Source organism: Eurosta solidaginis, chromosome 1 (assembly GCF_040869045.1).
Source record: "Eurosta solidaginis isolate ZX-2024a chromosome 1, ASM4086904v1, whole genome shotgun sequence".
In the NCBI taxonomy this organism is placed as follows: Eukaryota; Metazoa; Arthropoda; class Insecta; order Diptera; family Tephritidae; genus Eurosta; species Eurosta solidaginis.
In genome coordinates, this window is record NC_090319.1 from 150,287,979 (window position 1) to 150,304,550 (window position 16,572).

A 16,572-nucleotide genomic window follows, 5' to 3' on the forward strand; every position below is an offset into this window, starting at 1 on the left:
GGCGTGATTGGGTTTTGTGAACAAATTTTGTAGGGATTTTATAATTTATTTTATGTCGGTAGCTGTCGCCGAAGTAGTCCTAAAGATTTATTTTGATTTGTGGTGAACTTTGTTTTCACAACAAGTGGCCTGCCACCACACGGAACGGTTAGAAACCTGACTGAAAAGGTATTACAGCGTTGCACTTCCACCATTCAACATTATTTTCGACGTGTATGGTCGATAATGTTGAGATTCGTGGAATTAAGTATTTTAAATCTCGACCAAATGAATGATTGATCGAGATATGTAATGCGCGACATGTGTGGCGTGTAGCCCGTGTAGCGCACATGAGGCCTAATGTCGGCATTGCCATGCATTCACAGTCAGAAATGAAGTGTAGAAATTTGACATTTGCTACACTTTTTCATTTCCTGAATGGAAAAAAAATGTCATTGATTTTACACGCGGTGGTGAGTATGGAAGCTCGTGTTTGTAATCTTTTTATTAATCAAATTTTCTCTTCTTTTCCAGGTAACTTAATATGAAATTCGTTTAACAAAAACAACACATTTGATATGGTTGTCCGCAAAGATTTGCAGTTGCATTTTAATTTCCAAAAATGAAGTAAAATGTAATATTCTGAACTTAAAATTTCAGTCGCGAGACAACGAGTTTTCATTTACCATCGTTTAAACTACGCTTTGAAGGATCATCACAAAATACCTATCCTGCAAAGTGTAGCATCGTGAGCTAACACAGTGTTGGCTAAATATGCCGAATGTGTAAGTCACTTTGAATCACAAGTTGACCTATTCACATAGTGAAGACTTGATGCATTATATATGTGAGAGTCGTATCATCTTAGGTGCATTACAAACAACACAGTCTCCGAGGTCGGGGTGAACGATTGGAATTACTCGTAAATAAAACTGAAAACCTAAGCAATAATTCCGGTGCATTCCGTATGGTTTCATGCAATTTGGCACGACAAATGTTCTGGAAGAAGTTGTGCGTTTATATAGTAGTAGAGCTTTATCGTCTATGTGATCATAAGTATATTCTGTGGTGGCCTAGCATGGAAAAATTGTGTTGCGAAGTGAAGTCGAAAAGGTGGCGAATACAGAATTAATTATTCGACTTGAATTGATGAATCAACCGATAGTATACATATATGTAAATGCGTATGTACGCTTCTATTTTTGTGGTAAGTTTAATTGTTAGTATATTCCATAGTATTAGTCGCTTTTCATACGCCTTATATTTTGCGTGGCGCTAAAGATTGTGAACAACATGTACAACGTTATGATTTGGGTATGAGGCGAAGAGTGTATCACTAGTTGGTCCAGTAGTGGTTGCAGAATCAGTGGTATCACAATCAAGCAATTCCTGCTCAGAATATTCCTCCAATTTACCAGTCTTTACCGCATGCAAACCCTCTACGTTGCCTGTAACACTGAAAGCCCAACACGAACCGCAAACGCCTTGATTTTTCACCTTTGAGATTACACCTTTCTCACGCCAATCAAATTCCTTTGGCAGCGCTACAGTAGGAATGACGGCAGGCATATTTTTGCTTACTGCACCCTGTGGACGTGGCAATAAACCGGTGCATTGTTTATATTCGGTGCTAGTAAGATCAGCAAATTCGGTTATGCCATATTTGGCGCTACCCATCTCATTACAATTCAACTCTTTTATGGTTTGCCAATTTTGTTTGAAAATTCTCAAACGCATTTGATGTTCCAATACAGTGTGATATTGACGATTATATTTTATTTGGAATTTACTAAATAAATGTTCACTTTTGTCCAAGCTATGATGATTGCGTTTCTTGTGTGTCTTCTTTTCCAACTGCTCTACCGAACGACTATGACGACGTTTTACCAATTCCTTAGTGGGACACTTGAAAGTGACTTCAATGCCATTAGGCAGCCATGGCTGTGACCAGATTTTGATGTTCCAACGTTCCTTAGCATCAGTCTCATCAATGAGCTCAGCATCAATTTTAGTTAAACTGCCCGAAACGACTTGCGTAGTGGCTGAGTAAATTTGCGAAATTCTGTAATTTGGACCCTCACCAGCCGCTAATTTATCGAGTGAAGCTTGCAGACGTTCTTCGGCATCTTTACTTTCAAGTTTGCTTATACCACCAGGTAGGTGATCGTTACTACGCTTAGAACGGGTATGAATCTCCGTTTCCACAGCGCTGGATTCCTCAGCAGCTAAATGCCCAGCCAGGAGCGACAGCACAAAACCTGCTACCGCGGCACCGACTGCGAGACGCATTTTTGGTTTCTGTGTTGGTAGTTGCCAAAGGGCAATAGGAGCAATTGCCTAAGCGCAACTTCGACTAAAAAATGAATTTGTTTTAGTTCTTCAGCAACAAGTTTCACTTAATTTTCGGTTTTCAATTGGTTACGTTTTAATTTTTTACTTCACAATTTCAACACAAATTGGTACAACACACAAAAGCAAACCAGGCAGAATCTTTAGCGGTATATTCTTCTGTATCTATTGTGCTTTCTGTTTGCCGTAAAGGCGTTTCTAATTCCAACCCCTTCGATGGTTTTGCGATGTAGGATCGGAATAAAATCATTGCACTGCTCCACCAGCTGTTGCGATGCCACTACTCAAACTCTCACTTCCACCGCCACTGTTATTGTTAGCTACTTGGCCCCCTTTTATGCTTTGCAGTGGGCCAGCTGATATGGTGCGGCTTGAATGTGTTTTCCTTTCTGTACTAACAGCGTTTAGTTGATTGTTTTTATTGAACATTGACAGAGATGACTCTTCGAAATACTTATCTACATTTTCTTCATCTTCAGCATGAACATCTAATCTATCGATTTTCATTAAGCCGTTTTATTTATTTTTTTTCTATAAACAGAAATATCTGCAAGGATTTGGTTGCAAACAGAGATGTAGTGATAGTGGACTAGGGAAGAAACATGAAACAATCGTTCGCCTAAGCGCCGTTTTTTAGTGAAGGTTTTAATAAGCTTTAAGTTAAACATATTTGTATCATACCACTTCGACAGTTGTGTACAGTTGTATGTTTTGAATTATTACCTCAGGCAATTTAAAATGCATGTTATATCGAAAAATGCACATTGCTGTGCACAACTATTTAATATGTAACAATGCTAATACTATAGTAATGTTCAAAGGAGTTATACTGATAAACTTGAAAAACAGAAAGTTCAGTGTGGACCTGAGGGGCACTATATTCAATTGGTGAGTAGAGAGGATAAATTTTAATCAGATAAGTTGCGAAGCATAGCGAATAAAAACAATTTTCAAGATCGCGGGTTCGAATCGAGCTCAAGGCCTAACAATAATTTTTTATCATTATTATTGTTATGATAGATTTTTTCTTAATTAAGAATTATTAGTCAATAGAATATGCCTACTGATATATTTTTTATACTTAAATTGGTGAGAGGCACTCTTAAAAATACGAATTTTAGTACATTCAAGTGTACCTACTTTGGAAAAGATATGTAGACACTATGTAGTCATAGTGAATTTGATTTTAGTAGACATTTACCAAACTTTTATTATTTTTAAAATAAATGCAGCCAAAATTGCAAATTAAAATCTTTAAATGAGTTGTCCTTCTTGGAAATTGCTTTAAGAATTCCTTTTTTTTTTTTTTTTTTTTTTTAACCCTTTAAAATCCAATTTCTAGAACTCTTGCTTAGGGAATTCCTTGCAGATGCGACTAAAGTTCTGTAAAAGTTCAAGCCTGTTCTGAGACTGAATGACCCTTAAAAAGAGTAGCTATTTTTTGTGAAACAATGGGTACCTCCTCTCATACGCTTAATGTGTAGGGCTGTGTGAGGTGACCATTAGAGGAACTGTGTTTCAAATATACGTGAATATTTGTATGTATATGGATGTCGCGACAGTGCATCAGTTGCACTTAGTTGTTGGGTTCTGTTGTCCACATGCCTTGGCCGAATGCATATGCAATCTGTGGTAGACGTGGGTCTGCGTTAGGGCTCTGGTGTCCTCGCTCGGGGGAGCAAGTGAATTCGGGTTGACAATTTGAAATATAATAGGCCGAGGGCCTTTATGTTCTGTGGCAGATATCGGATCTGCATTAGGATTCCGTTGGTCTCGTTCGGGGTGAACGAGAGCGGGGTTAATTTTATTTAAGGGGGTTTGTTATAACTGGTGGGAGTTATAAGTCTCACTCACCCTCACTGGAGGGTGGTAGTAGGACCAATAAATTCAAAGACATACGCCCACAAATTAGGCACATCCACTAATAGATCAGGTAACTCGTCTGCCAGATCTGTAAAGACTTGTGTATAGATATTCAATTGCAAAAGTAATAAGTTTTTGATTCGTCTCTGATGGTATGAGTGTGTCCGAGTTAACGACACGTTCGATGACAGTTCGCTCTGGCAGCTTTTGATTGTTTGTAATCATACACCATGGTCCGTTTTTGTTTTGATTACAATTTTCAAAGAATGCTGTCTGGGGTAAAATGTTGTGAAAAAAAAAGTAATACTTTTTGGGGCTGTTGACGAATGTTCGTTATTTAAGCTAATGTTTCTTTGACAAGAGGACATGTTAATTTATTTGTAATCATTCCCGTGAGAAATTCGATAGTTTCGAGCTATTTATCTGGAATTTTATGCAACCCCTTTGAGTTTTCAGATTTTAACGAGGAATCTCATATATATTGAAATTTACCTTCCCAGTCCATTCTTAAAGTGGGATATGATAGGAAAACAGAAGGTGGATATTGTTAGGAGAATTCGCAGTGGAATTTCTAGGGTTTGAGGAAGTGGAATATTGGGCGGTTTATTCTCTCATTTTCTTAGTTTTCCACTTTATTTATATTTGAATATTTTTTTTTTGAGTCGCTGATTATTCTGGTGACGATAGAATAAATTTCTTTGATGATTTAACTGCTAATTTAATTTCGGATTCTGTGGCAGATAATGAATCTGCGTTAGGGTATGTTGGCCTCGTTCCGGGGAACGAGAGCGGGGTTATTTGGGATGGAGGAATGTGGACTATTAAAGTTCATTTTGATTGTCGTTGGGCGGAAGTAGTACCAGTTTCGCGATTGGTCTGCTAATTTGTCCCTTAATTGTATTGACGTCAACAACACGTACACGGTTATCGGAACCTGGATGTGTGTTGACGACTCTCCCCATTTTCCACTCGTTCGGTTGTAGGTTATCCTCCTTGATGACGACTAGGTCCCCGGGTTTTAAGTTGGATTGTGGATGTTTCCATTTATACCTTTTCTGGATCTCGGTGAGATATTCCGATTTCCATCTTTTGCAAAAGGTCTGATGAAGGGCTTTCATCTTTTGCCATCGGTTTACAATGGAGGCAGGGTTTTCACTACAGTCGAGTTCAGGTGGAGCTAAAAGATGCCCACCTACGAGAAAATGGCCTGGAGTAAGCGGCTCCAGGTCGGAAGGGTCGTTGGATGAGGGACTTAGAGGTCTCGAGTTGAGGCAGGCCTCAATTCGACATAAGAGGGTTGTAAACTCTTCGAGAGTATATTTATGATCGGACGCGATCTTTTTAAAGTGGGTCTTAAAACTTTTTACCCCCGCTTCCCACAAACCTCCCATGTGAGGAGCGCTTGGCGGTATAAAATGCCATTCTATAATGTGATGGCTATATTTAGTCAACGTTCCGTCCCTTGCTTCACGCAGAAATGCTTTAAACTCGGATCGTAAAGATCGAGAAGCTCCGACAAAGTTAGTACCATTGTCGGAGTAAACGTTTTTCGGACAGCCTCGTCTGGATACTAAGATCGTTTGTCGCTTCTAGATGGATGGCTTTCGTCGAAAAGCAGACAAACAGGCAAACGTATCCTTTCGAAATTCGACATCCCCTCCCTCGGTAGGATTTTATATCGAATGGTCCTGCGAAATCTACCCCAGTGTTAGTGAAGGCCCTAGTAAAGGTGGTGCGCTCTTTCGGAAGGATCCCCATAAGTTGCGTTTGCGTCCGCTTCCTGTAAATAGTGCAGACTTTACAGTTGTGGATAACCGACCTTATCATGACTTTAACGCGTGGGATCCAGTACTGAGTGCGGATATGACGTAGCATCAGCTGGTTCCCTCCATGCAGGGTGGTCTCATGAGAGGATTGGACTATAAGTCTGGATAACCTGCAAGTATAAGGAAGAATAATGGGATGACTTTCATTATGGGACATGTCTTTCGATGCCCCAGTCCGCCCCCCAGTTCGAATGATGCCTTCTTCATCTATATATGGGTTCAGGGGTAAAATCTCACTCTTCCCATTTATTAGGTTTCCTGACTTCAAGTTTGCGTACTCTTCTTGATAATGTTGCCTCTGGCATATTGTTATCAATCTTCGCGTTGTTTTTTCTATTTCGTCAGGAGCGATCGAATGAGAATCCCTTTTGAAGGAGGATTTAGTTTTTGGGTGCGTATTCTGGAAAAACCGAAGAATATAGGATATAACCCGCAAGGCCCTTGGTAAATCGGAAAACCTATCTAGAATATCAAAGTTATTTTTGACCGAAGTTGTATGAACTTTCACCCTCTTTTCCTCCATATTCGTATTGTAATCTTCTTCTTGTGTTGGCCAATTTTCGTTGTCTTCTTTTAACCAAGAAGGTCCCTGCCACCACAAAGAATTGTTGATTAGGTCCGAAGCGTAGAGGCCTCTGCTCGCCAAATCTGCAGGATTTGACGCGGAGTCTACGTGCCGCCATACTTTGTCTCCTACTTTATCGATGATTTTAGTTATTCGATGTGCCACGAACGTTGACCACGAACATGGTGGTTTTCGGATCCATGCCAGTACTATAGTCGAATCTGTCCAAAGGGTTACTTTAATGTTTGAAAGTTGCATATTTTCTATGGCCGACTCTATAATTTCTGCAAGTAGGACTGCGCCGCAGAGTTCCAGTCGTGGCAATGATATGGTTTTGACCGGGGCTACTCTCGTTTTGGCCATCAACAGGTTGGTAAAGACTTGATCCTTTGTTTGTACCCTCAGGAAAACAGTGGCGGCATATGCTTTTTCCGAGGCATCGCTGAATCCATGTATTTCGACATTGTCCTTCAATGTGTAGTGAACCCATCGCGGTATGCGTATATCGTTGATCTTTTCGTAGTCCGTCATGAATGATTGCCACCGATGTAGAGTAGTTTCAGACACATCTTCATCCCAGCCTGTCCCTTCCAACCAAATATTTTGCATTATTATTTTGGCTACAATTACGACTGGTGCCAGCCAGCCAAGAGGGTCGAAAAGTTTTGCGATCGCAGAAAGTATTGACCTTTTTGTTACGGCGTGGTTATTGTCAAAGGGTTTCGCTGTGAAGTAAAGGTAGTCGAAATGGGCGTTCCACCTGATACCGAGTGCTTTTACCATGCTGGTGTCTTCAAACTCAAGAAAATCCTCCCTTAATAGGTGTTGCTTCGGTATACCCTGTAGGATTTTCTTGCAGTTGGACGTCCATTTTCGCAACGGGAAACCTGCCGATTGCAATGCCAATGATATTTCGTCCCTTGCCTTGATTGCAATTTCGATGCTGTGTCCACCGGCGAGTACGTCATCAACGTACATGCAATTTCGCAGTATATCTGCTGCCATTGGATGCGATGTCTCCACGTCATCAGCTAGTTGGTGCAGCGTTCGAATCGCAAGATACGGAGCACAATTAACCCCAAAGGTTACCGTTTTCAATTCATAAATGTTAATTGGGTTTTTGGGGCATTTGCGAAATATGATTCGCTGATATTTTGTTTGGTCTTCATTGACCCATATTTGGCGATACATTTTCTCTATGTCGCTGTTAAATACGTATTTGAACAGCCGCCAACGTAGTATAAGAATTGTCAGGTCGGATTGAAGAATCGGACCTGGATATAAGGCATCGTTAAGACTTTTGCCATTAGTGGTAGGACAAGATGCATTAAATACGACTCTGACTTTTGTCGTTGTACTTCCCTCCTTTATAACAGCATGGTGAGGTAGGAAGTAACAGTCATTTGAGTCTGGCGAAATATTGCCTATTTGTTTCATGTGCCCTAAGGTTTCATATTCGGATACAACTCTATTGTATTCCGTTTGAAGGACTGGGTTTTTCGCAAGTCGTGTCTCGTTGCGATAGAATTGAGAACACGCACTTCTTAATGAGGGGCCTAGGCTAAATTCTTTCCTAAAGGGCAAGGAGACTACGTATTTGCCATCGTTGTTCCGAACTGTTGTGGATTTTATAGCTTTTCGCAGTAAGTATCATCTTTATTGATACTCCTCTTCTTTGGAATTTCCTCTGTCTCCCAAAAGGCCGCCAATTGTTTATCTAAAGTGACCTCATTGAAATATGAAACTAGGGTCTTATTTGTATCAACCGCATCTGTCCGGCCTGTCAGAATCCAGCCGAACACCGTTTCCTGTGCTATTAATGTGTTTAGCACATCTTTCCTAATGCCGCCTAACATAATTTGGGGGTATATGTCTCCGCCCAGAATTAGATCGACTGGCTCATTGACAAAGAATCGTTTGTCAGCCAGTACTAAGTCAGGGAATGCTTGCCTAGTCATTGCATTTATTCGGCAAGTTGGAAGATTCCCTGTCAGTTGTGGTAAAACCAGCATGATCGTATTGATCTCGATTAATGGGTCGGTTGGTGACCGCAGTTGTATGTTGCACGCTTCTTTTACTTGTGCAGACATTGTATTATTGATGTCCGAAACTTGGGCAAGCAGGTGTTTGGATGGCAGATTAATTCTGCGCTTTAGTTTCTCGGTAATGAATGAACATTCAGATCCCGAGTCTAATAGGGCTCTCGCCGAATAGTCAACACCATTAAAATGAATCTTGACCTGAGCTGTCCCTAGTAATACCCCTTTATTTGTGTTTGCGAAACATGAGTTCACATTATTAATCGGAGCGTTTTCTCTTTCAGCATTGCGTCGTATTTGAGCTTCCCGTGAGGTAGATGCTCCGATAGTGTCGGAAGTATTTGTTGGTTTTGGCTGATTCGAAATATGAAGCAGCGTATGATGTCTTAAATGACATGTGGCACAGTTCATTTGGCTGGTGCACCTTGTCACCGAATGGCCAGCAGAAAGGCAGTTTATACACCCACGGCTGCTCTTAATTTGTTCAAACCGTTTATTGGGTGTTAAACGTAAGAACTTTTCACACTTTGAAATTCGATGTGCAGGACTTTTGCACATCTTACACGTAGGTTTGGCTGTTGTTGAACTTGCCTGGTAGGACCCTAATCGTTTCGACGATGTATCTGCCAAGGAACGAGAAGCATGTTGCTTAGAGGGTTTTGAAACCGTATCCCTTCTTATATCTACCACAGTTTCCAACGTTTGGAATCTGCTGGATAAGAATTTATCCATATCTGCCCATTTTGAAATTTCTGTTTAATTTTCTATGGTTGGTTCCCATAGAGCCAGTGTGGTTTCTGGCAGTTTTGTGGAGCACAAATATGTTAGAATTGCATCCCAGTTTGATATGTCAATCTTGTGACATTGAAGCGCTGAGATACAATTGTTTATTTCACGTTGCAGTTTTTTAATGGAGCTACCGCATTCGCTCTCAACTGCTTTTAAACTGAAAAGAATTTTTAATTGGGCATTGACCAAGATACGTTTGTTTTCGTATCGGTCACATAAATTTTTCCACGCTGTATCGAAACCGTCTGTTGTTAAGGAACACCGTTCCACTATCTCTTTGGCCTCCCCTTGAGTTTTTTGCCTCAAATAGTATAGTTTTTGCACTGCATGGAGTTTACTATTATTAATATATATGGCAGTGAACATGTCCCTAAAGGACGGCCATGAAATATAGTCACCTTTGAAAATATCCGTATCACATGCTGGCAGGCGCACATGATATTCCATATTATCTGAGACATCTACTTTCTTATCTTTCTTTTCAAAATTTTCCAAAAGCTCAGCTATTGCTGCCTGACACTTTAGGAAGCTGAAATAGCACATCTTATGCTTCTTCTTGATAGCCGATAAGTCCTTTGAATCAAGCTCTGATGAACCTAAGAGCTTTTCGTATGTCACCTTCGTAGCTTCCCACAGAGTTTTAACTCATCCCTTTGGTATATTAGGGAGTGTTTACTGTGTTGTGAAGGTGACATGTCGTTGAAGTCATTTTCATACTCCGTCACTGCATCTGCTTGGCGTGTATAGGTATCCATTATATGAAAATTTATTGAAATATTAATTGATTAATTGCCTTTGCAGAGAGTATTGAGTGAAAATGAACTGAAACGAAGGACTGTGTTTGAGAGAGATCTCTCGAGGAAGTGGCCCCGAAGCTTGCGAAAAAGCTAGGAATTAATTTAAAGAATGTGCAATTTTCGTGGTGGCAACGGCGCGCACCCACGTAATTATTCAAAGAATGCTCTAATGCAGATGTGACAATGACTTGTGTAAGCCAATAAGTAATGGCTAGTGAAGAAAGTGGTGTTAGTGAAAAATAAAGAAATGTATGAACGTTCGTTATGGACTTTTTGGTAATTTAACCAAGGACAGTGAACTTTTGTATCACAAAATTAGATCAGTAAAAACTGATTTGTGTATTGCCGCAAATGAGAATAATAATTTTTCAATATTTCAAATAATTGTGCAAGGAATGAGGCTATTGGCCACCCAAACAACAACAACAATATGTGTGTAGTTTCAAAAATAAGTGCACTTTGCACTGAAACAACAAAATAAATTGCAGTAATGCCCGTGTAAATAAGTGCAAGTGATTTTTATGTGGAAGAAAATTGTATTTAATTAAATGTGCGCCTAAATAAATTTACAGGTTTCTGAATAAGTAACCTTAACAAATCGAATGTTTGGGCAGTGGATTAAATGAATTTTTTCAGATAAATCCTGCAGAGGTGAAAATAGAAAAGTGACGCAAATCTTTGAGGTTATGTTAACCTTTTAGAGCAGCGTTGTGCTACCTCGAGCTGTGTCCGGAAAATCTTACCGCTGGTGGGGGATTGTTCCGGATAGTCACAAGGCGTGTTGCACAAACTGTAAATAACTGCGTTAAGCGCCTTTTTCTATTTTTGCACAAAGTTAAACTTCTCACTTCACGGAAAAAAAAATCACTTGCACTGTTTGATATAATCACTCTGTAATTTGTTATTTTTATTTGTGAAATTTTATTAAATGTGAAATTAAAGAAAACCCTACCTAGCACGGAATATTTTTAAACCACGTACCTTTCAATAAATTGCTGATCCGGATTAGTAGATTGACTTTTTGTGGATTGTTGGTGTTGTTGATGTTGTTTGGAGGTTGGATGTCGCTCAAATCTGTTTGTGTGTGCCAATTGCTGAAGATTATTATCACGATTGTAAATGTGTGTTTGGTGGATCTGCTTCCTATTAATTGCCTAGGGAGTGGAGTGGACTGTAGCTATAGTTAATTGGCTCTTCTTACCGGCTCGAAGGACCATGAACAAATGCGTGGTGGCAACGGCGCGCACCCACGTATTTGTTAAAGATTAGGTTAAGGCGAAAAAAAGGAAGAAAATAAAAACACCAAAAGGATTTCGTATTAATAAAAATAATTCACAAAGTGCTTTTATTTATATAAATACAACAAGTGTTAAGAAAAGGTTTAACAAATGTTGTGGAAAATGATATATATGTGATTATAATTTTGAAAAGTTGAACTTACGTGAACGGGCGATTACGTGTTCCTTTGCTGGCTGCTGGATTAGAAGAGGACGAGACTCTTTTCCACATGAGCCGATGAACCCACGACACAGCCACTTCGTCGGGTTTCCCGGCAACAAAGTTGCCGTACCACGGGCTCACAGCGGTAAACGTCTAAGATACATACGTACCACCACTCACACATGCCTGTGTGTATATCACAAGAATATGCGGGTGGTAGTAACGAAGAAAATAAAACAAAGAAAGTTATGTTACGAGGGGGGGGGAGATATATTTAGGCCTGTGGCCTAAACAATATCATTACTGGAGTTGAATGTTGACATAATTTACTTATATACTGTAAAGATATTAAATTTTTTGTTAAAATTTTACTTAAAAAAAATTTTTTTTTAAAAGTGGGCGTGGTCCTTCTCCGATTTTGCTAATTTTTATTAAGCGTACATATAGTATCATGATATCTTCAACGACTGCCAAATTACAGCTTGCAAAAGTTTTAAATTACCTTCTTTTAAAAGTGGGCGGTGCCACGCCCGTTGTCCAAAATTTTACTAATTTTCTATTTTGCGTCATAAGTTCAACTCATCTACCAAGTTTCGTCGCTTTATCTGTCTTTTGTAATGAATTATCGCACTTTTTCGGTTTTTCGAAATTTTCGATATCGAAAAAGTGGGCGTGGTTATAGTCCGATATCGTTCATTTTAAATAGCGATCTGAGATAAGTGCTCAGAAACCTACATACCAAACTTCATCAAGATACCTCAAAATTTACTCAAGTTATCGTGTTAACGGACGGACGGACGGACATGGCTCAATCAAATTTTTTTTCGATCCTGATTATTTTGATATATGGAAGTCTATATCTATCTCGATTCCTTTATATATGTACAACCAACCGTTATCCAATCAAACTTAATATACTCTCTGAGCTCTGCTCAACTGAGTATAAAAATTATTGGTTTCACTGCCGACAATTCCTCGGTTATGATGGGAGCAAAAAGCGGTGTGCAAGCAAGTTGCTCCAAATCTGCATGTTAATGGGTGTGTTTGTCACATTTCAAATTTTGCTTCAACGGCCGTTTGTGATGTATTTCCCCACAAAATTGATACATTTTTAAAAGACGTAAACTATCATTTTTGTATAAGCCCCCTTAGAAGGGCAGACTTTCAGAGTTTTCAAGAACATTTCGGTACAGAAATGCATGTTATACTAAATTACGCCCCCACAAGGTGGCTTTCTAGACAGGCAGTAATAGATAGAAATTTATTTGAAAATAAAAGGAGTAATCAAAATATTAATTTTATATCTGAAATTTTTTAAAGTCCTATTTATAAAGTATATTTTAAATTTGTTTCTTATATTTTAAATGAAATAAATAATGTGAATATAGAAATGCAGTCTGAAGATATTCACATACATTTACATATTGCCAAGTTAAAAATTTTATAAAATAATCTTATTTAGATTCCAGGGCTATTTGGATGTTAAATATTGATTCAGACGAAAATCACTTAACCCCAGATGAAGTTTACTGTGGTGTTAATGTGGACATTATTCTATCAAACAACCTTTTCGAAAAAGATGACGTACACTTATTTAAGAGCTGTGCTAAACAATTTTATAGTACTTTATTAAAGAAAGTAAATTTGAATGATAGAACTTTGTTGTGGGCTGCAAAGCTTTCACCAAAAAGTATTTTAAGCAGTGAAACAAATAGTATTGTGCCTTTAGTTATGGACTTGTTTCCGAAATCTGCATTTGATAAAATTGGAAAAATTAATTCTGAATTTAGAGCTTTAGCAGAGCATGAGAGCCTTAAAAAATTCAAGACTTCAAATATATGCAGCTTTTGGGAAGAATTAAGATCAGTTAAAAATAAATTAAATGCGCAAATGTTTTCCAATATTTATAGAATAGTTCAAGGCATATTGTCGATTCCACATTCATCCACAAAGGAAGAAAGGATATTTTTTATACAAAATTTAATTTAAACTAAGCGTAGAAATAGAATTCAAACAAACACAGTTTCGAATTTAATAAAAACTAAAGACTTGATGAAATCAACTAACAATAGTTGTCATAATATAGATACGAAAAAAGATTTTTGCCAACTGAGGTATTTAATATACTCAAAAAAGAAGAACTGTTAATGTAGTGATTGAATCATGAGTTAGTAGTATAGATGTAGGCGACAATTTGTCAACTTTTATACCTGAATCTAAATCTTTTGTACCTAAAAGATTTTATGAAATGTTTTTGCATTGAATGCAGCTGTTATTTTTTTTATATATTAATTTTATGTTCCTTACTGGTACTCAATAAAGAAATGTTTTTATATATGTACATATTTGTACGCTTCAATCGATAAACTTCTTTTATTATTTTTACTGGAAAAGTATTTCTTCATAAATCATATTTCCCTGTTATACTACCTTTAATTTGTGTTAGAAAGTTTCCTGACTAAAAACAGTTTTTGGATGAAGAAGCAGAATATAGCTCTAGTTTGGTTCAAATTCACATCCGAAGACTTTTGGTACATTTTTGGATGATTTGGTACATTTTTTTCCTCGTTAGGTACAAAATGAAAAAAAAAACCATTTACTCAGCTGAGCTGCGCTCGCATAACGGTACCCCGTAACGGCATAAACTAATCGATATATATATAGACTTCTGTATATCAAAATGATCTGGGTGAAAAAAGAAATTCATTTAACCATGTCTGTCCGTCCGTCCGTCTGTCCGTACGATAACTTGAGTAAATTTTGAGGTATATTAATGAATCGCACTAATCGCACGAAAGCACTACGTGATGCTACCATAGTAAAATCATGAGCAAGCCAACATCATAACAACCCACTGCATACGATCACAGCATAGCAACATCATATGCACGGGCTTGGTATGCAACCCAACGGTAGAACAAGTAATCGCGCGTGGTTCTATCATAGCAACAGCAGGTTTAATATCCAGCCCAGCAACGCACTGCATAATGTCACTGCTTGCACTTGCTTACCATAGCAACGCGATGGTCGTAGGCAGGCATAAAGGGAAGCGATAAAACTGATCGCGCGACTTACCTAGCAACTTGCACTTGTCATAGCATCACATGCGCTAGCAACAACATCTGAATGTGCGACTGCTTTACATATGATAACAGCAGCAGCAGAATGGCATTAGGAAAGGTATTTAAGTAGGCATCGTTTCCTTTCGAGAGCAATCCAGTTTAATCAGAGAAGTTGCACGGTCAACTAATTAATCGCTAAATATTTAAAGTTGTTTTAAATAAAGTGTTCAAGTGTATTAAAATAAAGTGTTGTGTGGTGTTATTTATTTAAGAAAAGCAAGGACCATAAGGGCCTGCATAACTTGTAATTTCCTTGGCACTCATCTCAGATCGCTATTTAAAATGAACGAAATCGGACTATAACCACGCCCATCGAAAATTTCGAAAAACCGAAAAAGTGCGGTAATTCATTACCAAAGACGGATAAAGAGATAAAACTTGTTAGGTGGGTTGACCTTATGACGCAGAATAGAAAATTAGTAAAATTTTGGTCAATGTGTTATGGCGTTCGGCTATCTTAACTTCCTTTTCCCTCATTCTCTCAGAATTGTGGCTATGGGTTTATTTTAGAATTACTTACTTACTTAATTAGCGCTTAACCGTCTAAACGGTTATGGCCGTCCAACAAGGCGCGCCAGTCGCTCCGCAAACCGGCGCCAATTGGTCACACCATGGGAGTTTAAATCGCTTTCCACCTGGTCCTTCCAACGGAGTGGGGACCGCCCTCTACCTCTGCTTCCATAGGCGGGTTCCCATAGAAATACTTTCTTGGCCGGAGCATCATCTTTCATTCGCATAACATGGCTTAGCCAGCGCAGCCGCTGCGTTTTAATTCGCTGGACTATGTTGATGTCTGCGTATTGCTCGTACAGCTCATCATTAAATTTTCTTTAGTACTCGCCAACGCGTAGAGGTCCATAAATCTTTCGAAGAACTTTTCTCTCGAAAACTTCCAAAGCCGCTTCATCTGCTGTTTTCATCGTCCATGCTTCTACCCATATAGCAGGACGGGTACGATAAGTGACTTGTAGAGTATAATTTTCGTTCGCCGAGAGAGGACTTTACTTTTCAATTCCCTACCTAGTCCAAAGTAGCATTTATTGGCAAGATTGATTCTTCGCTGGATTTCAGTGCTGATGTTGTTGCTAGTGTTGATGCTGGTTCCCAAATAAACGAAGACTTTTACTATTTCGAAATTATGGCTGTCAAAAGTAGCGTGGTTGCCAAGGCGCGTATGCGCTGACTCTTTGCTCGATGACAGCAGGTAATTCGTTTTGTTCTCATTCACCATCAAACCCATCTTTTATTTTAGGATAGAAACACTTATATCAACCATCCGATGTGATCTAAGTAATAAAGTATCAAACCGATAAACACCTAATTTGAACATATGTACCTTTTAATTTGTTGTTACTCAACACTGTCACTGTATGTCATAAACAGCCGAGAATGAGAGAATGGAGGTGTGATGCGAAAAAAGTTCGATTGGCTCGTGCATCGAGAAGACACATGGTATGGTACAAAATGGTTTTAACATGTAATTATTTGCTTGGCATTTGCATTTCACTGCAATAAATAAATAAATTGAAATGTGTTACAAGTAAACTTTATAAAATTATTGAACTAATATATGATTGTAATGGTGAAGCAAACGAAGAAGAATTGGGTCCAATAATCTTTGTAAATATAGATGACATTGCGGACATGATTGAAAATCAACACAATACAATTAAAAGAAAATTGTAAAAGAAGATTATTCCAATACTTTTGAGGCCGAAGAAACTTATCAAGAGAAATATTTAGAAATACATGATAAATATGCGCAAATAATGAGCATAATTACAGTCAAATGGGGTTAAATAA

At 38.5% G+C, this 16,572-nt stretch overlaps 2 protein-coding genes across 4 annotated transcripts in view; both read right to left on the reverse strand.

Annotated features, from left to right (window-relative positions):
- nompB (intraflagellar transport protein 88-like protein nompB) overlaps window positions 1-16,572 on the reverse strand; it is a 524,325-nt gene that overhangs the window by 324,631 nt on the left and 183,122 nt on the right. The window lies entirely within an intron of this gene.
- LOC137238662 (cathepsin F-like) lies at window positions 1,255-2,456 on the reverse strand. Its single transcript, XM_067763795.1, has one exon. The coding sequence runs from the start codon at window positions 2,266-2,268 to the stop codon at window positions 1,255-1,257; it is 1,014 nt and encodes a 337-aa protein (XP_067619896.1). The 5' UTR covers window positions 2,269-2,456.

What these genes read in the sequence shown, in the direction of transcription:
- LOC137238662 (XM_067763795.1), bottom strand. Translation starts at nt 2,268, where the DNA reads ATGCGTCTCGCAGTCGGTGCCGCGGTAGCAGGTTTTGTGCTGTCGCTC.